At 54.0% G+C, this 27,297-nt stretch overlaps 2 protein-coding genes across 2 annotated transcripts; one reads left to right on the forward strand and one right to left on the reverse strand.

Annotated features, from left to right (window-relative positions):
• Positions 1-665: 665 nt before the first annotated feature.
• MYBPH (myosin binding protein H) lies at positions 666-10,400 on the forward strand. Its single transcript, XM_052702566.1, has 11 exons — positions 666-1,246; positions 1,442-1,576; positions 3,120-3,287; positions 5,849-5,937; positions 6,892-7,087; positions 7,423-7,562; positions 7,676-7,835; positions 8,295-8,431; positions 8,872-9,058; positions 9,731-9,772; positions 10,240-10,400. Exons 1-10 carry the CDS (start codon positions 904-906, stop codon positions 9,739-9,741), a joined length of 1,566 nt encoding a protein of 521 aa, XP_052558526.1. The 5' UTR covers positions 666-903; the 3' UTR covers positions 9,742-9,772; positions 10,240-10,400.
• Positions 10,401-12,887: 2,487 nt separating this feature from the next.
• LOC128090318 (adenosine receptor A1) lies at positions 12,888-27,297 on the reverse strand. The gene is made up of 3 exons (XM_052702581.1): positions 27,190-27,297; positions 26,539-26,913; positions 12,888-13,824 (listed from the first exon to the last, which is right to left on the reverse strand). Exons 2-3 carry the CDS (start codon positions 26,877-26,879, stop codon positions 13,191-13,193), a joined length of 975 nt encoding a protein of 324 aa, XP_052558541.1. The 5' UTR covers positions 26,880-26,913; positions 27,190-27,297; the 3' UTR covers positions 12,888-13,190.

Consider the following 27,297-nt stretch of genomic DNA (forward strand, 5'->3'; position numbering starts at 1 on the left):
CGGTGGGGAGGACATGGAGAGAGGGGATCTGGTGCTGACTGTGGGACTGGGAAGGGTTGGGTGCTCAGGTAGGAGTTAGGAGAGGACCTGGGTACAAAGAAGTGAGGAAGCTCATGAACATCTTGCCTTGGTGACCCTGCTTTGGTGAGGGGTTGGTCTGGATGATCTCAAGAAGTGCCTTCCAGCCTCAGCTCTTCTGGGTTTCTGGGACTGAACTGGGGAGCACAGTGGCCTTAGGTGATGGCAGGGAATAAGGAAGGACCTGGGGGGCAAGCGGATCAGGGGAGCAATGCGGAGATCAGGAGATGGAGGGTCTTGTCTGGGACAAGGCATGAGGTGTGTGGGGTGAGCACAGAATCTGGGGCCGGAAGGTAACAACTGAGATGGCAGTGGTGGGGTGGGAAGCTCACAGTGGTGGTGGTGTGGGAACAGGAGTTGTGTCCCCAAAGAAAGGTGACCTGGCCCTGGCCTGCACAGTCCCGTGCAGGCATGGGGGGGGTTGGGGGGGGCAAGACCATGTGTTGCAGTCCCATAGGAGGGGGTAGGGGCGTGCTGCTGAATGTGCAGGTCCCGGGTGGCTATTCCTGGAGGCCCCCGCCTGCGCAGGCAGATTGGTTTGCAGGGAGGTGACAAGTGCCAGCTCAAGCCTATAAAAATCTCCAGCCCCTGTCCTGGCTCAGTGACCCGATTCCCCCCTCCCAGCACAGCCGTCCTGCAGCACAGCCCGTCCCTTCAGAGTGGAGATATTGGATCCAGAGTGGAGACTCCCGATACAGATCAGGGACTCCAGCTTCAGAGCTAAGATCCCAAGTCTGGACAGACCTTTGGTTTGGAACGGGGATCCCCACTGAAAGCAGAGATCCCGGAGCGGAGACCCCAGAACAGCCCCTCGGCTTTGCAGCTATGACTGGCAAAACGGCTCCAGCTGCTGCAAAGAAAGCACCAGCCTCGAAGAAAGCACCAGCCCCAAAGAAAGAGCCGGCACATACCCCAAAGGAAGAGCCAGCACACACCCCAAAGGAAGAGCCAGCACACACCCCAAAGGAAGAGCATGCCCCAGCCCCCGCTGCTGAAACACCCCCAGCCCCCGAGCATCACCCCGATGCGGAGCAGCCTGCGGCCCCTGCAGCTGAGCACGCTCCGGCCCATGAGGCTGAAGCGGCTCCAGCCCATGAGGAAGGATCCCCCCCGGCTGCCCCGGCTGAAGCCCCAGCCCCAGAGCCTGAGCCTGAGAAACCCAAAGAAGGTGAGGAGGGGACTGGATAGTGAAGTGGGGAGGGGAAGGTGCAAGGATGAGAAGGGGACACATATGGGTGAAAAGTTGGGGCATGAGATCAACGGTGATATTCTGGGAGGGGGGTAGGGCTGGGGGGGTAGGGTGGGTGGGCTGATTGCTCCCCAAGAGCCCACAGCCTGCCCTCACTCCGTGGCTTTGTTGCAGAGCCGCCCAGCATCCCCTTGTCCTTGGCTGTGGAAGAAGTGACTGAAAACTCTGTTACACTGACCTGGAAAGCACCGGAGCAGACGGGCAAATCGAGCCTGGATGGATACATGGTGGAGATCTGCAAAGATGGAAGTAGGCTTGGGCTTTCCTGCCTCATAAGCATGAGAGTGGGCAAGGTGCTGCAGAGGTGTGGGACGGAGCTGGGTGGAAGTTGGCAGCACCTTTCTGTGCAGCCCATTTTCCTTTCTTTGCCCCAGATACTTTGATTTAAGTGGTATATATATTTTTTTCCTATAAAGGAGAGGGTCATCTCGCTGGCTTCAGCTGTTGGTGGTCTCTTTAGCAATGGGCTGGACTGCAGGGGTTTAATGTCACTTCTGTATCCAGCTCAAGGCTGGAGGAGGGAGCAGCAGGCCCGTGGGGGATGGTCTGGTGATCATGAACCTATGGAACTGGGACAGGCAGACAAGACCATGGGAGGATAAAGACACAAATCTCCCATGTCTGCTTAAAGGAATGGGGATAAGATGGGGGGACGAGAGGGGAAAGTGTTCTGCTGGGTGGCGTGGGAGGCTGGCATGTATCAGCAGGCAAGCCCACCCCCAGGAACATGGGGCTCAAAGAGCCTGGAAGGAGGATGGATGCAGAGGATGGAGATGGGTTGGTGGGCGGCAGCAATTAGCTGCGGTTCTCCGGTTGCATGGCTTGTTGGTGGAATGAAGGAGGTGGGTGAGATGTGTTTTGGGTGCTCTTGTGAAACCCTGCTTGGCCTTGGGGTGAGAGCGAATGAGGTGTGTGTGGGGACAGCAAGGGGAGGCTGGGGCTGCTGGGCTGGGTGCTGGGTGAGGCTGGAGCAGTTTGGGAGATCCAGGGGGTCCATGGAAACTTGACCTGTGGCCTTTAGCCGTTCAGCTTGTGGCAGACATGATCAACACAAGCAAAACTACAAGCTTGGCCAGGGGAGGCTTTCTGTCGGGCTGGAGGAGGTAACTGGCTTGACAGGACCTGTGAGGAGGTCCAAAGATGCAGGTGTTCCTGGAGGAAGCTGGCTAACAGCCACCAAAGGTCATGGTTTTGGATGCTCTCCTAGCTTGCTTTGGCCTTGGCTGAGTGGCAGAAGAGGAGTAGTCACTCAGTGATGGCCACGTGGGCTCTGAGACTGCTGCATTTGGGCTGGTACAAGAACTTGGGTGGCCAAAACATGGTCAGATTGGAGTGAAGGTAGAGTAATGCCAGTGGCAGGTGATGGGCAGGCCTTACCCAATGTGGAGAATGTGCAGGGGAGCACGGTAAGCCACAGCAAAGGATCCTCAGGATTTGAAAGATAGGCTGGCAGGGTGGTCAGAGGATCTTAACTACTTCCAGAAATGCACCTGGAATGTCAGCAGAGCCCATGTTTGTTGGCCTAACGCCTTGCAGATTGCCTCCTGCACAGCAGTTGACCACCTGCCAGCTGTAACCCACACTCCTTGGCAGGGTGGGGAGGCCAGGTGCCCCAAATCTGATGACATGAATCTTTCTGCTTGTGCCTTTCTAAGGCACAACTTTCCAACCCTTTCCAACCTTCCAAGGGTTGCTTCTCTGTTTCACCTCCTGGGGTTTGATCTTGCTGTCTGGGGGGCGTGCATCCATCTGGCCGTGCTGCATCTGTAGAGCCTTGCTGGGTTTGTTCCAGGTACGGACTGGACAGCTGTGAACAAGGAGCCTTTTCTCTCCACCCGCTACAAGATCCAGGACCTTGGCTCTGGTGAGAAGGTCCACGTGCGGGTGAAGGCCATCAGTGCCAGTGGCACCAGCGTCCCAGCTACCTTGGAGCAGCCAATCCTCATCAGGGAGATCACCGGTAAGAATTCGTGCCATGCAGTATCCCTGTGTGCCTTGTCAACAGGCAAAGAAATTGCAGCTCATCCCTGTAGCCCAATCATCCTCTGCCCTCTCATTGTTGCAATCCAGCCTTTGACTGAGATGTTATCTTCCAAAACAGGGCCCAATTCCCCCGGATTGGGATGGGAATGGCGCAGCTTCCTGACCTCAGTGCACTGATCTTGTAGGTGGGAGCGAACCGCACCCAGAACACAGAGCCCCGTTCTCCCATTTCATTGCAATGGCTGGGAAACGGCCTTGCATCTCCTCTCCTTGCATCTCTGCTGTGCCAGCACACCCCTGTTAGGCAGCAGGGTCGGAGGCAGCTTTGTTTATATAGCTGAGGAAAGTCGAGAGCTGGCTGTGTGGACATTGGGAACTCTAATCACGCTGGACGCGCTAATGAATGGCTTGCTCCCATGCTTAGCAAGACTCGCATTCCTACTGGGGTGCTGAGGTTGATGGATGATTGCAAGGCTGGTTTTCATTTAGCTGACAGGAAATATATTTATTTATCCTTTCTGGGGAATTATTAGTGCACAAGTATTCCCGTGAACAGAGATTTTTTCATCAGCTCAAAAGTAGTATTAATGGCAGCATGAGCTATTGCAGGAATTGCCAGCTTTTTGTAGGAAAGGACTTGGAGAAGGCTACCAGCATCTGGAAAGGGTCCTGTAGGGCTGTGCGTGTAGCCTGTTGGGTGCTGTGTCCAGAGCTCTGCCTGAATCCTCTGGGGACTGAAGCAGAGATGTCACAGAGGTGTCTGCCAGCGGTGCCATGTTCACCTCCACATCCAATTTTCCTTGCAGAACTGGGGAAACCGAGGCACAGGGACTGGGATGAGATGCCAGGCGCACAGCTCAGGTTTCCCGTTGGCAGTCCCACGCCGCACCACGCTGCCTGTTTTGCTGTCATCACTGCCAGCTTTTTCCCAACCACGTGTGCCAGCTGAGAGTAAAACCCAAAGGGCTGGAAGCTCCATGCGCAACTTGCTCTGTTCTACATCTTTTCCTTTTTTTTTTCTTTCTTTTGCTGTCTGAAACTCTTTATTGGCATATGGCACTTTCCAACTTCTGCATTTCCTCTGAACTACAGCCTGCCACATGCTTTGGCTGTGCTGAAAAACAAATGACCCCTCCCGAGTCCCCCCAGTGCTGCTGGTGCACATTGGGTGCCTGAGTCCGTTCGTCCCCATCCTGTCTGTCACATTCTGGCCTCCCTGTGTTATTCAGGATTGCATCTTGCAGCCCTCTTTGGTACATATACAGCGTCAGATGGGGCTTTAAATAGCAGCAGTACATGCAGCGGGGATTTTAAGAACAGGTGGGATGAGTGGGTTTGGGAAGCAGAGAGAGAGATGGGGAGAAACCAGCCAAAGATTCAGCATCTTGCAGAGAATTAGGGCAAGGCAATGCCTTCCCAGCCACATGCACACTCCATCTGGGCCACTGTCCCAGCCAGCCCTGTTGGCTGAGCTGAAGAAGACACCCATGGATTAATGTTCCTCCAAGGAAATCCAGTTTCTCTGCCCTGCTGGGATGAATGAGCCCACGCAGAGCACCAACACGTGGATTCCTGCAGCCAACAGCTGTGTGCACAAAGCAGAGACCTCCCCAGCTGTCAGCGGGGCCATCTGGGACCATCGGGCATCTCCCAGCCCTCTCTGCTCACAGCTGTTGAGGCTTCGCCTGCTCCTGGTTTAATTCTGGCTGTCGCCCTGCACGAGCCCCCTCCCCAGAGCTGAGCTCCAGCACGTTTAATCCAGGCAGAGACACACAGCTCTTTTATGAGGGGCTCACGTCAACCCAATGCCTCCCCAGAAGGATTGCTGGCTCCGTGCTGGTTGAGTTACACGGCTGCTATTTTCACCCTGGGAAGGAGGCATGCACTCCATCGGCATTCTCCAGTGGTTTTCTTGCTTGTCTTTGTTGTGTTCCCTTGGGGACATCAGCCTCCATTTTCTAGCCTGGGCTTTTGTAGCTCTGCTGTAAGAAACTGTGCACCATCTTGTCCTCTTGACAGCCCTGAGCCTCTGAGGAAGAGGTCCGCCAAGCCTTGCCCTTGCTGGAAGTTGGGTTGTGTATTCCTAGAAATTCTGCTGTGTGAGCTGGGACATAAATGGTTCCCAACCAGGAGATGCTGCCCACAGCTTGCTGTCACGTGGGCTCTGCTGGTTAACCCACACTGGTTGCCATGGGCAGGCTATAAAGATGGTTTATTGTAGTGGTGCCATTGCATTGCAATGGACAAGAAAGTAATTTTGGAGTGTTGGCAACGGGAAGCACGGTCCAGGAGATCACAGAATAGTAGAATCATTAAGAAAAGACCACTAAGATCATCTGGCCCAACCATTAACCCATCATCACCATGCCCACTAAAACCTTGTGATGAAAGGGAAGAGTTGCTTCTGGGGAGGACATCCTGATGGCCAAGAGCAGAATGCCTGGGATGGGTTTGTCTATGTTTGACCACATCTATGAGATGCGATGAGGCTGTGAGCTGTGATTTCCTGGCCCCACTGTTTGACTTTCTGGTTCCCAGATCTCCCAAGGATCCGCTTACCTCGCCAGCTGCGGCAGGTGTATGTCAGGCACGTTGGGGAGGCCGTGAACCTCCTGATCCCTTTCCAGGTATGTGGGTGATTTGGGGTTTAATCCCTTGGATTTGCTCACCCAGGGTTGGTTTCCCCAGTGACCTTCCTAGCCAACGTAGCATGCCCCATTCTGCTATGTGCTAGCTTGTCCTGGTCCCATGTCTTACAGGCTGAGAAGGGTGGGAACACTTCTCCAATTCCTGCCTAGCTCCCATTGGTAAGGGGACAACCCCAAACAGATGAGGGCATGAACTAGGTATTGCTGCTGTCTTAGCTTGTGGTTCCTGTTCAGGAACCTGGCTTACAGTGCTGTGGACCCAGAAACTCAGTGCTGGGTGTCCTCCCAGGGAAGGCGGCTGTTTTGGAGCAGGGTAGACCCAGGGCTGTGTGAAGAAGGTACTGAAAATGATGCTGGTGGGATGAGCTGGAGTCCATAGTCCATCTCCTGGGCTAACATTACCTGCTGTCTGTGGCATCCTCAAAGCATCTCCACTACAGCATCTGCTGTGGATTAAACCCACCCCTGAAACACCTCCCAGCAGGGAGAAGCAAGAGAAAGAAAGCTGTCCCTGCAGTGAGGGACTTGTCCACCCCTGTCTTGTAGGCAGCTGGGAGCCTGTGCTGGCTGTGCTCCAGGGGTGAATCAGCCATGGATACCAAACACAAACCCTTAGCTCAGCAACATGAGCACGGCTCTGTCTGCAAATCTCTTGATAGGCAAATGAATTTGCTGGGTGGGGACTTTAGGGACGGATGATGGGTGGTGATGGGGATTCGCTATAGTTTCTTCCCTGGGCCCTGCTGGATGGGAGAGTGCCTGCTCACTGCAGGGGAGTTGGACTAGATGACCCTTAGGGTCCCTTCCAATTCAAATGATTCTATGGTGCGTATCCAGGCCATGGCTGTGCCTGGATGAAGTGGAGTGGCTCTGCTCACCCTGTTGGGACCACGTCCTTCAGTTGCTCTAACCTACCTACGTGGGTTCCTCCAGGGAAAGCCGCAGCCCCAGGTGACCTGGACCAAGGACAACCAACCCCTGGACACCAGCCGGGTCAACATCCGCAACACAGAGAAGGACACCATCTTCTTCATCCGCACGGCGCAGCGCAGTGACTCGGGGAAATACCAGCTTGCAGTGAGGATAAATGGAGCAGAGGACAAAGCCATCCTGGATATCCGAGTGATTGGTACGGCTACCGATGGGGACCCGTGGCGTTGTGCTGTGAGAGGTGGATCCGGGGCTCATTTCTGCCCTTTGGTTGGGGGTAGCTCCTATAGGTCTGGGTGGTATGGGACAGGGACAGCAGCAAAGCAAGGGCAAGGCCCTGGGGTCCTTCTTCCATTGCATGAGGAAATCGCTGTGGGGGTTGCAGGATGTCTACCAGCCCATGCCCATAGCAGATCCTCACCTCTCGTGTGCTGCAACAGGGTGAAAATACATTAAAAATGAAGAGGATGGACAGAGCTTAGTATTTGTGGGGAGCAAATGAGGACACAGCCATGTGAGTGTCTGTAATTGCAGAGCGGCCCGGTCCCCCCCAGAACCTGAAGCTGGTGGATGTGTGGGGCTTTAACGTGGCCCTGGAGTGGAGTCCCCCAGCAGACAACGGAAACTCTGAGATAAAGGGCTACATGGTGCAGAAGTCAGACAAGAAGAGCGGGGTGAGTCCGGCCACTCCTGTGCCACACGTACCCCAGTGCTGGGGCTGCACCCCTGGGTTCCCTTTCCTTTAGGCAGCCTCCAACCGCTCGTTTTTGTTTTTCCCCCCCATCAGAAATGGTTCACAGTGCTGGAGCGCTGCACCCGCACCAGCTGCACCATCTCCGACCTCATCATAGGCAACACGTACTCCTTCCGTGTGTTCTCAGAGAACGCCTGCGGGATGAGCGAGACAGCAGCTGTTGCTTCTGGGGTGGCTCACATCAAGAAGACAAGTGGGGACGGGGAAGTGGTTTGGGGTGATGGGGTGGGAGGGAGGGATCCTGTCCCCAACAGGGCTTACTTGGGGTTGGGTCAGTGGTGATGCCTTCAGGCTGGTCACCAGGATGAGCCCTGCGGGGCAAGGCTCTCAGTCCTTGGGATGGATGAAGTAGAAGGTTCTGAGGGGCCTGGCCTTGGTCTGACCTTCTGCACAGAGCGAGACAAGCATCACCTTGTTGGCTCACAGGCAGGAGGCTGCATCAGCCCAGGACTGGGCATGGTTGGATGAGCTGAGATTTATAGATAGGGCTGGTTGAGCTGAAGGCCGAGCCCTCGGGTCGCTCTAGATGCCACCTAGCTCATGTGAGAGAGCAGAAGTATTTTGGGAGGCTTGGGGCTGGGCTCACATGGCTGTGTGGTGGTCAACCAAGGATCCCAAACTCTGCCTCACCTTGATTTCATTAATTTCCTAGAAACTGTTTACCAGCCACAGAAGATCCCCGAACGGGACATGATGGAGCCCCCCAAATTCACCCAACCCCTGACAGACCGAGCCACCACCCGGGGCTACAGCACTCACCTCTTCTGCTCCGTCCGGGGCTTCCCCCAGGTCAGTGCTCCTCCAAGGGCAGCATCACCTCTGTGTGCAGGCAGCCACCAGCTGGGCTCTGCAAAGTGGCTGGAAGTATTGGGAGATGGCTGGCCACGTCGAATGAGGGCTGAATGGAGATAGGGTCTGCAGCTGCCCTCTGAGTCAAAGCAGGGCAGGTTGGGGAGTTTCTGCACAGGAAGGGGAGGTTGGTCTCAATTCAAGCCATGTCCTGTTTCCTTCCACACTGAGAGAGGAGCTGTGGATGGTGGTTAGAGCTCCAGAATGGGTGTTTTAACTCTACAAATGGCTTCTGACAATGGATCCCATCATGGCCAGTGGCACTGGGAAGGACCAAGACAAAGCAGAAGGAGATGGCTATATTTTGGGGACAGTTAGATTTCTCATGTTTCTCCCTGCTTTAAAAATAAGTCAATAAATGAAACTCTTCTGCCTCCTAGCCCAAAATTATCTGGATGAAAAATAAGATGGAGATACGGGAAGATCCAAAATACATAGCAATGATTGAGCAGGGCGTCTGCTCCCTGGAAATCCGCAAGCCCAGCCCCTTCGATGCGGGCGTCTACACCTGCAAAGCTGTGAACCCTTTGGGGGAAGCCTCAGTAGACTGCAAACTTGATGTGAAAAGTAAGTTTGACCGAGGAGAGACAGGAGAAGGTCTCCCTGCCTGCCTTCCACTGCTGTCACATTGGTGCAGTTTGTGCCTCTTTTCTGTTGGGTTTTGGTGGAGGAGGAGCTGAAGGGCATTGGGATGCTCTCTGGCTTCTTGGGTTTAGTCTTGCAGCATCCCCTGCTTTTCATTCATGGCCAAAAAGTGGGCAGAAAACCAGACTCTGTAGATGCAAAGGAGCAGAGATGTTGGCAGAGGCTGTAACGGCCACTTGCTCCTCACTGCGTCCACCATCACTTGTGTCCTAAGTCACCCCCAAGCCACACGTGCCAAAACTGCTTCACTTGCACCTGGGGTGCCATGATTTATGTCTCAGGATCCTGCCCATGCTTTCCAGCTCCCATTTCCCTGCGTCAGCAGAGAGCCCAAACCTTGATGACAAGCTTGTCCTTGTGCTGGGGACACAAAGCACCTGACCATTGCATAGGCTGGAATATGGTGTCATGGGGACAAACTGTCTGGGAGAAGGCAGTGCATGTGTCAGCTCTCAGAGTGTGAGTGCACGGGGATGCTGTGCATAGGTGTGAGCACACTGACAGGATTTGTCATGCCCAGTGCACATTTAGATGTCATAGGGGAGTGAGGTGAGGGGATTTCAGGGCCTTTACATCTCCCATACTTTCCTACAGTGCCCAAGTGAGGACAGGTTGGAGGCTGAGACGAAGAGTGAGGTAAGTTGGGACTGGGGCTGAGGGTGGATCCTTTGGGGATGGAGCAACTTGGAGATGGAGCAGCTGGCCCTTGCCAGCTGCTGATGAAACCCTACTTGGGGACTGCCTCCTCCCAGGGCTGGAGATGTGCTGGTGGGGAGAGATGGGAGAAACCTGCCCCTTTGCTGGGAGGAGGGAAGGCTGTAAATGAACCAAGAGAAAAGAGGACATGAATGGGGAGACACATGGACAACAGTCAGGGCTTGGAGATACCGGGGTGAATACACACACAGGGGGCTGGAGGCAGGTATGAAGGTGTGTGAGATAGAGGAGCAGAGCTGAAAGGCTGCAGATGAACCTTGTGGGGCAGATGAAGGTGGAGGAACTTGTGTGGGTTTGTCATCCCTTGGAGCCACAGCTGGGATTTGGTTTCCCATCTCACTTTCGACCAGCAGCTGGCAGGACTCAGATCCTGTTCTTTCACCCAGGTGGATGCTGCAGCAGCGCAGCACATGGTGATGCTCCTTGTCACAGCCTGCAGGCCTGTCCCCTCCCCAGCAGTGCCCCTGGGTCCTGCGTGTTGTCCTGGCCATGGCATGGCCCTCTCTAGGTGTGTTTTTATCTGTGACAATAAAACAAGCCTATCTGAGCTTTGGTCCTCAACAGTCACTGTGTCCTGCAGTGGGGCGGGGGGCAGTGGGATGGAGGAGAGGGAGCTGTAGGGATGCTGTAGGGTGTCACAGCATTCCACACACCCATGAGTGGAGGAGACAGCTTTTGAGAAAGCATCAGCTTTGTAAAACATGAAGATGGCTAAAGCAGAACCAAACCATTGAGGAAGAGGAAGGGTTACCTGCTGCAGCTGGAGAATGAAGAAGAGAAACAGCAACAACACAACACAGTCATGTTGGCATACCTTCATCCAAGTGCAAGTTCTTCATCCTCACCAGGGCTGCCATAATTCCACAGCACACCATTACCCTCTCACCCAAACACAGAGAGGCTGTGCCCATGCATTATACAGAGGAGGAATCAGCCCATTAGCTACACGTCCTTCATGTGCAGGAAGGCAGCCTCATTACTTCCATCTGTGAGACAGCTCAGGTCAGATGTTGGTAATTAACAGAGAACCCAGACAGATCCATCAGGGTGAGCGAATGAGCTGCTAAGCAGGGGTCAGCAGCACAGAGCACTTTGCCATCAGCACAGCCTGCTGGGGTTGATGGAACAGGCACATGGGGCAAGGAGGGAGCATGGGGTCAGACCCACAGACTGACATCCTGGTGAGCCATGGCACTGCAAACCTATGGATAAAGCTGCCACCCTTGCTCCATCAGCCCTGCAGCCCATCTGCCTCAGGTCCCCCAGTGCCCAGACTGAAGCCTGAGGGTTCATCATGGCATTGCTCACACCAGACCACACTTTCCACCATCAGAGGGCATCGTGGGATTAACTTTCATCCCAGCCCAGGGTCAGGCTGGCTCATGGAGGTGGCTGGGACTAGTGATGCCACCGGGGAGCAGGTTATGGTCCAGCTGGCTGGGCAATGGGCCAAGCAGACCCACTGGGCATTGGGCACTGATGCTGATGTTCTGCCCTCTCACATTGTCATCATCTCAGCATGTGGCACTGACAGGTGCTGGGAGCGGGCTGTTAGCAGGGCGGTGTGCAGCTCTGTTGAAGAGAAGAGACGTCACCAACCTGGAGCAGTGCTGCACACTGTGCCCCTTTTCTGACTGTTAATTCAGCCCTGCCGGGCAAGGAGCGTGTTTGCAACCCCCCAGGGAACCAAGGGGGGTAACAGCATCCACTCATAGTGAGCCCTCCTGGGAAAGGTCCAGGGGGCACACAAGTGGAAAAATCTGCTAGACGTATATTTTACTGAAAGCAATCATCCAAGTGCCTTTTAATTTATGAACATCCCAGTTGTTAGGTTTCTGGGCACCTTAGCAGGGAGCAGGCAAAGGCATCATTTCCAGGAAAGCAACCTCTTGCAGAAATATGACACAAGTGGGAATCTGACCTGTGCTCAGTAAACAACAGCCCTAATCTGCAGCCAAGCTGCTGCTGCTTAAAGGGGCTGTGGGCAGGGGCTGGGGGTCCTCTCTGGGTTGCCCTGGGGCTGCAGCATCCCTGGGCACTACTGATAAGGGATTTGGAGTAGGATGGGGGGCAGTTGGGGCCCCTCTACAGAGCTGAGACCCAAGACAAGCATCCATCTCGTTTCCTCTTTTGTTCCTCACTCAATTAACCTACCGTGGTCTGAACCTGCAGGGCTCACAGCCACCCTGAACGTATCGAGACCCCTGCAAAACGTGTGGGATAGAGCCCCTCATCCCTTCTCATCCTTTCTTCCACGCTCCCTTGCTATCCTCCTCTTCCTCTCAGAGCAATGTATGGCTGTCTGCAGGGGTGGGCCAATGGTGAACCCACGTGCATGGAGTTGTGCTCCATAGCCAGTGAAAGAGCCACCCATAAATCTCAGTGCCCTTTTCCTCCCAGCCCCTACGGGAACTCACTGCAGTCATTTTGCCATCGGTGACGTCTGAGGGGCACAGCCCTGCCAGGGCTGGGAAAGGGCCATAGGAAACGTCCTTCCAAAGGGAGTCTAATGAATAGGGGACGCTGATAAGAAAGGAATTCCAATTAACTCTAATTAACTCTTCCCACCGCTGGAAGAAATCCTGCCACAGAGCTGAGTCTGGCAGTGCTGCTGTAGAGACTGCAGAGCCGGGTGGGGAGGACAGCTCAACCCCACGACCAGCAGGACCAGCAATACCCCCTGCCCATGATCAAACCTGAGAGGCACACATGGCAGCGTCAGCCCTGACACAGCGCCCCCAAACCACCCCAGGTGGGTGCAGGCTCCTCTGCTCCCCTGGGCAATGGAGGTGTCTGCATTCTGTACACGTTGTCTGACCGTGTGGGGAGGGAATAGGGAACAAGTGGGAGAGAAATGAGGCAAACAGAGGCTGGAGTGATTGCAGTGGTCTTTTCCAACCTTCATGACTACGGAGGAGATGCGACCCTGCCTTGCACAAAGGGCAGAATGTGGTGGGCAGAGCATGGGGTGCCCAACATTGCAAACAGCTCCAGGGAGCCCTTGGAACCCATCAGTGGTGGAGGACCTCCTGGGTGTTCATTACCATTTTATTTTATTTGCGTTAAGATAAACCGCATCTTTATCTGTACAACATCTCCTTAAATACTTGGCAACACTTAAAAATAAAAATAATAAAACGAGAACAATAACAAAAAAAATAATAATAAAAAGAAAGGAACAGTGCAGGCTACAATATCAAAACAGTACGATGCTTGTGAATAAATAACCCCTGGGGGCAGCTCAGGGGCTGGGCTGTTCAGATTGCACGGGGAATGGCAAACTCAGCCCTCCTGGGTCCTCATCCCCCCTTCCCTGGCAGCAGTGATCTCTCAGCTCTTAGTTGACCGTCTCAGTCGTGGTGCTGCTGCTGCTTTTGTTGGTTTTGCAGCAGAAGTATTGGTTCCAGATCTGCTGGAAGGCTGTCCGGAACTTCTTGATCCTGAAGGCATAGACAACGGGGTTCATGGCCGAGTTGCCGTGGGTGAGGAAGATGGCGATGTAGGTGAGGATGTGAGGCGTCTTGCAGGATGGGCAGAACAAGGTGATGCAGTTGAGGATGTGCAGAGGGAGCCAGCTGAGCACAAAGAGAAAGAGAACCAGCGCGAGGGACTTGGCGATCTTCAGCTCCTTCCCATAATACTTCTGGGGGTCGTTGGAGCTGGAGGAGACCTTCTTGTTGAGCTGCTTGCGGATGAGATTGAAGACTTCCAGGTAGATGAGCAGCATCAGCAGCAGGGGCGGCAGGACCCAGACGAAGAAGTTGAAGTACACCATGTACTCCATGCTAATGACCGTCTCGAATTGGCATTTGATGACAAAATCTGAATGGCTGGCGTTCAGATCCTGAGTCCCCAGCATCTTGTTCAGGTTATTCCAACCGAACATTGGGGTGAGTCCCACCAGAAAGGAGACGATCCAACAGCAAGCGATGGCCACTGCTGCTCGCCGGGGCGTCACCACGCTTTTGTACCTGTGCAAGAGACAACAACCACAGGGAAAATGAAACGTGAGTTGGAGGCTTTGCCTGGGGGTTCAGACTTCTGCACACGGGGTGGTCGTGCCCGTTCTGAGATGCCCATGATGCTGCTCACTCCATAGAATCATTAAGGTTGAAAAAGACCTCCAAGATCACCCGGTTCAACCTCAACCCATCCACGCTGTGCCCACTGACCATGTCCCTCGGAGCCACATCCTCACTGTTCTCAACACCTCCAGGGACGGTGACTCCCATTGACTCCCATCACCCCCATCCCAGGGGATGGGCAGAGACCTCCTGGAGGTGATCCCAGAGCTTTTGGCATTGGTGAGAAGCCAGGAGGTGCATTAGTAACCATACGCTGTCTCCCTGCTCCAGCCCCGCTGGGACCCTGCCTCAGCCAATTCCCCCTGTGCTGGGGAGGAAATCGCTGACAAAAACTTCCCCAGAGACTGCTGGGTGGAGGAAGCATCCAGTGGTGCTAATGGTCCTCTGGGCACAGCTTGTTACATTTCATAAGTGCTCTCCCCATTGACAAAACCCTTTTTCCTAATGGGCTCGTGCCAAGGGATCAAGGAGGAGGCTGGCTGGGTTCTGTGTCCTCCTCACCAACATGGTCCTGGCTCCCCAGAGCTCTCCAAGCGAGAACAAAGCCTGCTAGGTTGATTTTTCCCCCTGGTCTTCAGATGAAAGCACCTCCTTGGAGGCCAGACAGATTCACAACCCAAGTGTTTTTGCCTTCCACTGGAGAGGATTGAATGAGGGATATTTTTCTGGCTGTCTGCTGGGTTTTGCTGTGGTGCCAGTGTTAACTTGGTCATGGAGGTGGCTGTGAAACACAGAGTCCCATCTTGCTGCTCTGAGCTCCCTGCTGCTTGTCTTAACAAATCTGCCAAGAACTCAAACCCACTCCTTCCCCCTCAAAGGTCCACTCTCCAGATCCATCTCAAGGGTAGGATGGGAGCACAGAGGGGGGCAGAATAGAGAGGGGATGTCCATCCTCAGGAGCTCAGAGGGTCCACAGCCACCCATCCCTGATGGCTTTCCTGAAGGAACCCCCCTCTGTTCTGGGAAATCATTTCCAGGCAGATCCCGTGGGAAGGAGGTAGCAAGGCAGGCTGCTGTTTCCTCTGAGAGCCAGAGGGTGATTTATTCCTTGCTGGGAGGAGAGAGGGCAGGAGACCCTGAGAAAGCCATGGGGCAGAGAGATCTGGAGCTCTGGGGAGCCAAAGGGTGGTGGGAGAAAGTCAGCACTGTGGGATGGGTGTGGTGGGTGACAGGCCCCCATGCAAGCCTCACATCTCAAGGATTTTGAGGGTTTTCTGCTATTTTTTCTGCAGTTTGAGGTGCTCCCCACCCTGCAGCGGTGGTGTCCCATGGCCCCAGGCACTTGGGCATAGAGCACTCAGCCCTCCTTCCCTTCCATTGCCTGGGTTTGGGAAGCACAGGGGACAGAGGGAACACTGAGACCCCATTTTTAGCCGTGAGCTGGAGCAGAGGACACAGGTTTCATGCCTGCAGCCACAGTGGAGGGGATGGAGAACGGCTGCTGGGGGCCAGCACCAACAGTCCTGGCTCCACACTGCTCCAGAACAGGGCGTGCTGCTGCAGATGGCTATCAGGACAGCTGCAGAGGTCGTGCACAAGTCTGTCTGGTGCAGAGGGTGTAACACACATGCAATAGAGCAACAGCCCCACATCAGCACACAGCCCTCCTTCCTTCTCACTGCACATCCATCCAACCCACTGTACATCCACCCCCCCCGAGCGCACATCCATCCCTGCTCAGTGCACAAATCCGTCCGTCCTGCTTAGTGCACATCCATCTGTCCTTAATGCACATCCATCCCTCCTCTATGCACACCCTTCCATCCTTCTCACTGCACACTCATCCTTGCTGTACACTCAGCCCTCCTTAATGCACATCCCTTCCTGCTCATCGCTGCACATTCACCTCTGTGCCCCGCTGCACATCCGCTGCTCCTCACTGCACAACCCTGGCCACCAAAAGCAAAACCTCCCTGGTTTATCCCCCTCCACATGTGCAGGTGTCATTGTGGTCACAAGAGATGGGACTAAAACCCAAACCAGCAAACTCACAGAAACCAGCAACATTTGGAACTGGGGCTTCTGTTGACTTTGTTTTCCTTCAAGCCACAAGCAGTGACATCCATCCCTGGGGCTCGAGGTGCCCACACCCCCCATCAGCCCCACACAAGGAATGATAAAAACACAAAATGACTCCAAGTTCCAGCTTTGTACAGCCCACAGGGTCTGGACATGGGGCTCCGCTGCTCTGAAGGCTGCAAACCCTACTGAAAAGCAGGGAAATGCAAGATTCTGCCTATTGCTTGACCCCATGGCCCAAAGTGTTTGGTGGTTGGGGGAGGAGGGAGGGAAGAAAGAGTCTTTGCTGCTCCCATGTCTCTGCTTTGATCACACCAACAAGAAAACATCTTTCTCATCTGTCTCATTTTGTATTAATGAGATAGAGCTAGAATTTGGGATGGGTCTGGGAGGCAGAAGCACTAGGAAGCGCTGATAATGGCTCACAATTAATAAATAATTATATTATGATTGTTGTCATTGTAATGATTGCTACCATCATTACAAATTTATTGCTACTATTATTTTTATTAACAGCTGCCACGAAACCATCCAAGATAATAGTCACCTCCGTCATCACATCATTTGGGCTTGTTTCCTTCATCTGTGGGCTTTTGAGCCTGACCATAATTGCCAGTTTTCCACTTCTCATCCCTTCCTGAAGGGCTCTGCGTTGTCCCTTCCCCATGGAGATGGCTATCGCCCAAATCCTCCTGGACACCCCACCAAGGCCTGGAGAAAGGAGTGGGGCTCCTTGAGTCAGGTACGATGCACTGGGAGAGATGCTGGGGTGCCCCCACCTCAGGAAACTGTGGGGTGCCCCCCTGGCCCTCACCCTGAAGGTGTTATCTGCCTTCTCTTCCATTTATTTGTCATTTCCAGACTTGATTCACCTTCTACCACATCTTGACATGTCCAGGTATCTGCAACTTACAGCTTGATCCACATATGGCACTCAGGGAACATATTCTCTTGACTTGGTTGACAAACCTTCAGTGATTCCACATCTGGTTTGTATCATACGTATTTTTTTTTTTTCCCTCAGCATTTCTCAATATTCTTTTGTCCATAAAACGTGTACAGTTGCCCAGCCTGCCCTGAGATGCAGCTTTGCTGGTCCTCACTCTGGTAGGGCTTACTGCAAAGCAGCTCCTGGGGAATTAATTCACTAATGAAGGCAGACCATCGCTAACAAAATGAAGCTGGAGCCAATGAGGTAGAAGGAAAGGAGACCAAGCTGACATGAAGATCATCTGCACTCCAAGCACAGCACAGAAGAGCAGCCAGAGCATGTCCTGATCTAATTGAAAATCTCTAGACAAAACCTCCTTGATCTCAGGGGAGTTTGGTTTCTGCTCCTTTTTCCCTGCTGTATCTCTGCTTCTGATCTCAGTGTCCTGGAGGCCTCTGGGTGGGCAGCTTTTGGTGTTTGAAAAACATCAGAGATGTGAGGCTCAAGAAACATGGAGCTGAGAAATGCAAAGCAGCATGCAAGTCCTGCAAGGAGCTGCCTCAGCTCAGGGCTGAACATGTAGCTGCAAGGTGTGCTGCATAAGGGACGTTGAGTGCTCCATCTGTTCACATCCCTCCTTTGTGATGGTTGGGAGCTGTGTGGCTCTTTGGAGTCACACACCCATCTCTCAGCCCTTCATGCTCCCAACACCCATTCAAAGACTGCAGCAAGCCAATAGCAGAGCCCATGTTGCCTGCAGACGTGGCCGGAGCTGCTGGGTGATGGCTCTCCTTTCCACCACAAGGGCGTTTCACACCCTCCTGAGTCATCCCTGCAATTCTCACAGCTGGGATGGAGGTGACAGGTGGCAATGAGCCACAGAGGTGATGTGAGAAGGCACCTCGCGGGCAGAGGGGTCATTTCAGCCTATTGGTCTCCTGATGGCATCACTTCTGGTTTTCCACTTGGGAAGAAGTGAGGGTTGGTGACAGCTGGTGGGTGGATTGTGGCCTTGGGAGGGATCGATGTCAACCAACATTAGCCAAAGCTGGTGGCTAGATAGAGCTCTCCATGACAGCCTGTACCTGCAAATACTTCAAAGGCAGGAGATTGATAGCCAGCATCTCCCAGGAGATTGTCCCAGCACCAAAATCCCAGTGGCATCCAAGTGGGTGAGGCTAAAAAGCACCAAGAGCTATTAAAAGAAAGGATGGGGAACTTACAGAAGAGGATATAAGAAGGGTCTCGAGTTGTTCTGTTGGCTGGGTGAGCAGGAGGCAGGAAAGCTGCGATAGCATCTCCTGGGGGGAGGCAGTAGTCCAGCTGTGAGGCACAGCTGAGGTGGGTCTTTATCTCTCAGCTGCAGAAGAACACTTCAGAAGATGAGATATCCTAAACTACAGATGGAACAGGAGATTGGATTCGGCTCTCTTTTAATTTCTTGGTTCTGCACTTCTGCTTGCTGACCTGACTCCTGCTTTGTAGTCAACAACCCCAACTCTGGTTTCTTAGGTACAGTTTGTTATTGCAGCTCGGGATCTTCATGGCACATTCTGTCACTGCAGAGGGAACATTTCCCTTCACGCACTTCATTCAGCTCCAGGACTGATACCTCCAAGGCTGAAACATTGGCTGGAGGCTCAGCAGACAGGGGAGGTTGTTTTCCCCACCCAACCTCTAAATGAGAATTAGGAGAGCTGATGAGATCTGCTGCTTCTCAGCCGCAGAGGACACGATAACCCAAAACAACCCATCCAGCATCTTCTGCACAGGGCAGCTTTTCCCTGCTTTAAAGCTCAATTTCAAATGCAGAAAGCAGGCAGATAAATTTCTTTTTTGGTTAATGAGCTGTCTATACGTACTTTCAATTAATGAAACCTGTCCCAGAGATGCCATTTTGCACTTCCACCTTCAGCCCAAACACAACTTGCCACAAATCATGGGTAAAACCCGTGTTACTCAACTCTGCAACATCAGGGGAACAGAAGTGAGGAACAGAACACGCATGTGTTTAGTCATCAAGTTATTTATGTACACATGAATCTGTCCAGAGCAGATCTATACATCTTGATCAGCCAAATGCAGTGCCAAATTGGAAGTGAAGGCTCCAGTTAGCACCGCAATCAAATGTTCCCTCACCGCAGAGAATTGATCTTTCACCAGGAAAACAAATAAATGCAAGTGCAAAGCAAACCTGAAGTTTATTATTTAATTCCCGTTTCCTCCCTCAGGTTTGAATGATGATTTATTCCCTTGGAAGGAAACCGATTGACCTTGCAGCCTGGAAGGAACCCGCTTGGTGTTTGCACCAGGATGGCAGAGAAAGAGCTGAGACCTGAGAGCAGAAACTGCAGCGATAAATCACACCCTGTGCATCTTGCTAATTACCCTGGCAATTAAGTCCAGGCAGGGAGCAGTGGGAAGACGCAGCCCGGTTGCAGCAGGGCATGGACAAGGAGGACTGATTGGCCAGGCAGCAGCCAGTCCTCCCCATGTGTGAGGACCACACCGGCCCCCATGGAGCCTCCGAGGCCCCGCCATCCCTTTTCCTGGGGCACAGGGGACGTACAAGAGGGTCCCCACGCTTCTGGAGATGGAGAAGTATTGCTGTGGCTGCAATCAGGGCTGGGGATGGCCCTGCGAGCACGGAGCATCTGCACTGCCCAGGCTGTGAGCACGATGGGAGTGGGTGCTGATCTCCATTCAGTTAGCCCTGGTTCTGCACAGTGGTGCTCATCCATCTGGATGCAGGCTGTGCCATCAGCTCTCGGCCGCGCAGGGTCACGGGCAAACAGAGCCACTCGAGCTGAAATAAATGCGTCGTAGCTGCACGTTGCAGGGTTTAACTCACAGAGTGTTGATACCAGTGCAAAAAAGAAAGAGGAATTACACAGTCTGAGAGCCTGTGCTAATTATGGCTGTGTCTGAGGCAGCGCTTCTCGGTGCTTTCGGAGAGTTTGTAGCACCGTTCCCTCTGCGAGCAGATGGGGAAACTGAGTTGCAGAGGGGGGCTCTGCTGTGCCAAGCGAAGCAAGATGAACTGAGCTGAATGAGAGCGCATCCCCAGTGCCAGGAGCTGGCACTTCTCTCCTTTGAAAGTAGCCAAGAGAAAACTTCTCAGCTCTGATAGCAATGGCCCAGGGAAGGCAGTGCCCCATGCTGCTCAGTGCAGCCCTCCTTCCATGAGTGGCACAAGGGTGGTGGACCAGGGGATGTCACCTCCCTGCTGCTGTGACCCTGCCCAGGCATCACTGGTACCTGGGTGCTGTGCCTGTGGGCACCTTGTGCAGTCTCAGGGGCAGCAAAGACTGAAGCAGCTGAAGAAGACAAGAGGATGAGGCTTGGGGGCAAATCCCTTTCCTTTTTGAGAGTAATTTTTAATTAAGAACCAAATTCCAACCAAACCAACCAGAAGTTCTGGAAGCAACGCTCAGCTTGGCGCTGGGGGCAGAGCCCAGACAGGAACAAGGCAGGGATGGGAATGGGGTGGAGAGGGACAGGACAGGGCACAGAGGAACTGTTTGCTCTGTGCAGCAAAGGACAAACCCAGACACCAACAAACCTCCCAGCACCCGGTCCTGCTCTGCCCTGTATCACCAAAAAACGTCCCTTCCTCCTCAGTTCTCACCCCATCAATAATATGTTTCTTAGCCCACAAGCAACTGAGGAGAAGACCATCTCTGTGGGATTATTTCACACCTGCTGATGGCATCACCAGTGACGTCTTTTTAACCCCCAGACCTGCCTGTCAGGAAGGCAGCTAGCTACGTGCCTGGGCAGGCTGAGCAGGGCTGGGTGCTGGTGCAGCAGGAGCTGATTAGCTTATTGCTATTCTGCAGGGTTCCCTGCTGGCTCTGGGGCTGTTTTGTCCACATCTTGGAGATCGTCAATTGCTCTTTCTTGTGGCTGGGCATGCCACGTGAGAGCAGCACGCCTGCCCCAGCAGCTGGGCATCCACGCTGCCAGCAGTGGCATCTCCCTGCCAGGAGCTCAGCCAGCCCCAGGGAAGGCTGGTTTCTGATTTTGTGGGCAGGAAATTCTTCATTCAGGCACTGAGGATGGTGTTGCCCCCAAGGAGTCACACCACTCAAGTCATCTCCATCCCACCAGGCTGATGTCTCTCCCTTGCATGATCTCCTCCCTGCCCCATATCCCACTTTCTGCAGGCACCATGGCTCCCTGCTCCCTGTCTGAACCTCCCTTGCACCCTTTGGACAGGATCCTGCAGGTTTTCCCTTGACCTTCCTCCAATCAGAGGTTTTTTTTTCCAGCCCATCGGTTTTCTTCCAGTCTGAAATGACTCCTGTGTGTGTCACAAAGAAACTCATCTCCCAGGTCATTTCACCAGGTTGCCTCCTCCACACATCCTCCTCCTTTTTTCCCCATTCTTTCCTGTGCTCTGAAGACCTTTCCACCCCCTCTTCCACACCAGGATGTCAGACCCATCACAATTCCAACTTCCTGACTTTCTCTCCTTCCTCCATCTCCAATCACTCTCCTCAAGTCCCGTCCCCATGCCCAGGCTGTGACCTCTCAGGATGAGTCGTTCTCCCACTGCCAGGCTGATTTCAGCATGGATATAGGATACAATTGGTTTCTGCATCCCCTCATTACACTTCCCCATGCCCAAAAGCCCCCTGTGTTTGGGTGCAGTCTGCTTTGGTGTGTTCTGGACAGAAGGGGTGGTTGGCTCTGGCCTCACTGATTGCAAACTGTGGCTGTTGGTCTGCGGGTCCCTGCCAACCAGATCTTGAAAGCACAGTCTGGTGGGCTTTGTTCCAGTTGTCTCCACCAAACTTATGGCCAAAATCCCTCTCCAGTCGTCAGAGTCAAGCTGGCCTTTCTATAAAGGCGGGGTGACAGTGACATCTCTCACTGCTGCAGTCAACTTCTTCCAGCTCAGGGATGAAGGATGACCCAGGACAACCCAGCAAAGGTCTCTTCGGCTCCGGCTCCAACTGGCTGCAGTGAAGGCACACACCAGGGTGAGCTGCTCCTGACTCACTCCTGACACACTGCCTGCAGGGCCAGGCTGGGCTGGCAGGGATCAGGCAGACTGAATCAGCAGCTTTGGCAGAACCTCCTGTATCGTGTTGAACTATTTTTGCTGCCTCTATGGGGTCCTTGGAAAGTTTCAGACCCCAGTGCGCATTGGCATCACCTCCACCAACCCAGCACCTTTGGAAACACCTGAATGAACCTTTGGTACCCGACTCTAAACTCTTCAGACCAGTAGGACCACGGGTAGCCCCTCTTTCACCGCACTCCTCCTGCACTGAGCAAGTCCTGGCATTGCACTGTGCCTCAGTTTCCCTAGCTGCAAGTGTACTATTGCCCTTCCAGGGAACCTGCCCTCGCATTTGTTGGTAAGGCATTGTCAATGTCTTTACCTCACAATTAGTAGCATTCATAAAAAAATCCCAGTGAAAATCTTCCCAGAGCGTGATTTTGGAGCGTAAGAGGAAAACACCAGCCAGGAGCTGGTTACCATTCATCTCCCAGCAGGCAGATGGAAGCTCTGCCCAGGGGACAGATGTTGGCTCCAGCAAACGGGGTCAGGGCAGAACAATCCCCAGCAGCTGACCCAGCACACGGATTGCATCTGGGAGGCTGGGATGAGCTGGAGACCCTGCATGTGGGCATGGGGAGCAGCACCCCAACAGCCACACGTCTCCTCTTGCCTTCTTAGTCCAAAAATTTTGGGAATAACCACTACATTCAGAAAAATCCAGGCATTCCCCCCCTCTCCTCTGCCCTGCCAAGTACGGAGCATCCCACACTTCGATCTTTGCCACCTCCCAGGGAGGGGACATCCACAAACCCAAAAGCCAAGGATATGGGAACAATGCTCCCAGCCCAGCTCGCCCCCCTCCAGCCAGCATCGCAGCGGCTGTGGCTTCTTCTGTGACCTGATTTTCGGGCTGCCAGCAGACGTCTCACAGTGCTGCTGCAGCAGCTGTGCACTCCCAGAGAGTCTAATCCTGACATCCCATCGCAGAGGGAAGAGCCCCAGCCTGTGACTTAGCATTCACTTGGCTGAATGTTACTCCGTGGATCACAGTCATGATGAAAAGTGGCTCCATCGGGTGTTTGCAGGATCTAAGACTGATAAAACCTGCTGGTAAATGCCTGCCTGTTTCCAGGGCTCTGATCATTTTGGTGGCACTGGGTTCAGGCTCCTGGTCCAGCACCACAACTCGTCTGTGCTTCCTGGTTCTGAGCAGAGCATGATGTGAAACGCCGAGATTTAGCAGCCAGGTGCTGAGCTGATCAGGGAGTGTTGATAAATACAACTTGGAAACAGTTCTCCAGCAAACCCTTCCAGGCTGTGATCTCTGGTTCCTCTTTGCTCTCGGTTCCCATCTACCTGCTCCCTGCGGGTCACCCTCATCTGCTAAAAATAAAGGCAGCAAGGGCAGAACAAAAGGGCTCTGAGCAAGAGGAGGCTGCAAAGAGCTGCCGGTTCCCAGAACTCCTCTGGTTTAGGAAAACAGGATTCCTTAGAAATGCAGCCTGCTTTGTAAGGCTGGATTGCATCTTTTTGTCAGCTAACGGAGCTGAAAGATGCCTCGGTGAGCTTCTGTGAATGTGAGCTCCCCAAAACTCCCTCAGCTCCCAATGAGTCGCCTGAATGCTTTGAAACCTGTCCTCCAAATTTAAAAATAAGCCTCAGACAAGCCGTGGCTTTGTTCATTCACTTGGTTGGATGGACAGAGTCACTCACCATTGCCCTCACACATCATTTGCTGCATTGTCCAGGCTGCTGGGAGCCATCTCCGGTCACCCTTGCCTCCCTGGGGACATTCCCTGTGGGTCACATCACCTCGTATGCAGCATGCACTTCATTTTCTCCATTTCAACCTTTTGTTCTGGGTCAAAATCCTTCAGACAGCCCAAAATCTTGCTTCTGAGATTCAGTGCCTCCCCCTTTCCATAGGGATCATCTCCAGGGGACCAAGAGCCACGGGGATTGGGGCCACCACACATCCCTACCGCATCCCACACCTCTCCTTCTCCATGCTGGCCTTGCTGCTGCCTCTCAGAGCCTAAATATCCCTACGGATTTCCCAACACTCACTGCTGGGAGCACTGGAAATACTTTCTATACCCCTTAGGTGCTTCTATTCTCCAATTCATGGGAATTTAGGCCCAAGCAGTGTCCTGTCCCAGAGACCCCTCACCCCTACTACAGCAAAGTGCCCCCCACCATCCCACCAAGTCCTCCCTTGAAACCTCAGTGGAGGAAAACCTCAGCCCTGTGCCCCAGCTGGCCGAGGGTGATGAGCCTTCCTGTGACCCAACCCCAGCTGGCCCCAGGCCTGTGGCTCTTGGCAGGCCCAGAGAGAAGGGGAAAGAGCGCTGCAATCCCAGCAGGAGCCCAGAAAGTGTAGAGCCAAGCTGAGGAAGCATTGCACTGCTGCCTCCATCCAGGAGGTTACCTGCAATCCTCCTCACTGGTGGAATCTGTGGTCCAGGGCTGAGGGATGCTCCTGTGCTCTCAGATCTCCTAAGGCTCAGGGCTTTGCTGGAGCAGCACAGAGTGCCAGTGCTGTTCCCAGGGCCACCCACAGACCCTGTTTCACCCATGCTGTGCCTCAGCCTCCCCTCTCTGCTCCTGCCTCCCATTATTGAGCAATTTCCAGCCCAGTTTGATCTAATTTCTACATCTCTGCAGCATCGTATATTTGCTCAGAACCTTCAGAAGTGGGAAATGCAGCTTGGCCAGGTGAGCTGCTCCTCAGGGTGCCACAGGGTGAGGTGGGCTGGGGGCATCCACCAACCCTAAGTGTTAGGGTCATGTGCAAGACTTCCAGCAAATTTCCCCTGGTTTTCTTCTCCTAGCGTATATTTCAAAGCAGATGAAGGGAGAGAAATCCTAAGGGAGCCCAAGGATGGGATCAGGCTGTGTTCTGGCATCCAGCATCCCTAGTCGAGGGGGCTGTGGTTCCTATACTAAAGGAACTGCATCCCCATGAAAACATCCCTCCGGCTCCGTCCCTCCTGCATCCTGCATCCCGCCACAGGGATGCTGGGGGCCGGTTCCTGCCTGGCTCCTTCCCCTCCCTTTGAACTCGTTTCATCTTCCCTAAGCACATCAGGGAGGGGGAAGCGGGGTCTGGGCTGAGGGGACCCCGCTGCGCCCAGCGAGGGGAGATGGAATGCAGGGGTGCTGCCGGGCGGGGAGGAAGGATACGAGGGGGAGATGGGAGTTTTCCTCCAGCACAAAGGCACTGAGCCTATTTTAGGTGGCTTCCAGCTGTTTGGAGCAGCTCCCTTTGGGAAGCTTGGGGGGTGTGGTACCTTCTGCTCCACCTGAATGATGCTTTTGGCTTTATCTCCTTCAGTCAACTGCTCCCAGCCAAAAGCCCCCTTGCCTTCAGCCCCCAGGTAGCCAGCACATGGCATGGAAACTCTCATGCATCCCTTCAGAAATCCCAAACACAGGACCTGCAGGGAACCCTGGGGCTGCACAGCACCACCTCTGCAAAGTGCATGCAGGCATGGGACATCCATCCCCACAGAGTCCCCTTGGTCCAGCTTCCCCCATCAGTTCCATCCATGGGAGCCACAGAGCCCCACATGCAAAGGTGATGGGCTGTGAGGGCATGTCAGCACCAGAAAGATGCTTCAGTATCATTTTATTACTATTGTTGGCATCCAGCAACAGGCTGGGGGAAATCTGGAGCATTTCAGGAATTCAGGAATTCTGGAGATTCAGGAATTATTCTTCAGTGGTGTTTTCTACCATTTGTGATCCCTGATGTGCTTAGGGCAAAAAATCACCCACAGTCAATGCCAGCTGCTGGGAATTTGGGATAAAGGTGGATGACAGAGTGGGAAGGTTGGCACCACTGAGTGCAAAGTTATTCAATACTGAAAAAGATCTGAACAGGCAGAGCAAAATCTCACTGTGCTCAGACCAGGATGGACCAAGTGCAAAGTTAATATAGCAGGAGAAAAACCCACACAAACTACATGTGGCACAGAAGGCTCCACCTCAATGCTCTCAGGGTCCTGGGCCAGGGCAGAATTTGCCCCCAAAAGCCCAACTGACGCTCAGAGGGAGCAAGGGAGGAGAGGCTGCATTTGCTGGGAGAAGCAGAGACACGAGCTCAGCGGCGCTGCTAAGTATAGACCTGCAGTCCTCCCACAGCTGAACCCGTCCCCAGCACACAGAGGATGCAGAAGAACCAAAAAAGCACCAAAAGCAGTGAGAGGACACAGAGGGCTCTGGAGTGCTGTTGGGATGGAGAATGGGGATTTTTCAGGCTTGAAAAAAAATACATGTACACAAATTGTGCAACGGGAAACTGCCTGAGAAGCCATGTGTGGTAGGGAGGGAGTGTTTTTACTCTGTGCAGCCCCTACCCACAGGTCCCTGAGGCTGTCAGTGCCCTCCACCTTCAGCACGGGAAACCTGGGCTGAGTTCAGAGCCGTCGTCCCCTTCCGGATACAGAGTGGAGCACAGTGACTCCCTCCCAAGCAAAGCAACCAGAGGCTGTGGGATCCCCTTACCCAGCCTGCCCCGATTCCTGCTGCAGCCAAACATTCCTGCTGGTGCTGCTGCTTCTCAAAGGGTTTGAGACATCTCTGTTCCCTCTGAACCCCCCCAGTGCCCACCTCAGACCCACTCCTCACATTGTCCTACCTGACTGGGATCTTTACCCGCAGGTACCGATCCACGGCGATGGCCAGGAGCGCCAGGATGGAGCTTTCGGTGAGGATGAGGACGGGACACGCCATCATGAGGCAGCTGTAGAACTCCGTTTGCGGTCCGATATTGATGATGATGGCTAAAGGGATGACCAGAGCACCCACGGCCACATCGGCGACCGCCAGCGAGACGATGAAGCAGAAAGTGGCATCCCGCAGCGCCTGGTTCATCTTCACAGCCCAGATGACCAGGATGTTCCCCGGCACCGACACCAAAGCGATCAGCACTTCGATGGAGATGTAAGCAGCCTGGAAAGCCGACACGGGCTGTGCCATGATGCTGCGCTCCTCTCTGCGCTCCCTCTGTTACCTGCAAACGCAGAGGGAGGCGGTCATAAACTGCGCTGCGAGCCGAGATGGAGCCGGGACGGAACCCGGGCGGGGGTGGGGTGGGAAAAAAAATATCCCACTGCCTGTGCCGCCCCCCCCGGACCTCGTCCTGCCCCGTCCCCCCGCAGCGCGTCCGTCCATCGCAACGCACAGCGCGGAGCGGAGCTCCGTGACCCGCCGCGCCGGGGTGGGGGGAGCGGCGTTGGGGGGCCGCGAGCAGCCGTTCTGCTGTCCGTAGCTCCGAAGGACGCCTCACCTTGTCCGGCTCCAGGAGGTTGTGCTGGCGGTGTCCCCGAGTCTGAGGCGTTCAGCCGGCGGGCAGGGAGGGGGGCATGCTGCGGGACGGGGGGCTGCGGGACGGGGG

The sequence above is a fragment of the Tympanuchus pallidicinctus genome, unplaced genomic scaffold, assembly GCF_026119805.1.
Source record: "Tympanuchus pallidicinctus isolate F22 unplaced genomic scaffold, pur_lepc_1.0 scaffold45, whole genome shotgun sequence".
Lineage (NCBI taxonomy): Eukaryota > Metazoa > Chordata > Aves > Galliformes > Phasianidae > Tympanuchus > Tympanuchus pallidicinctus.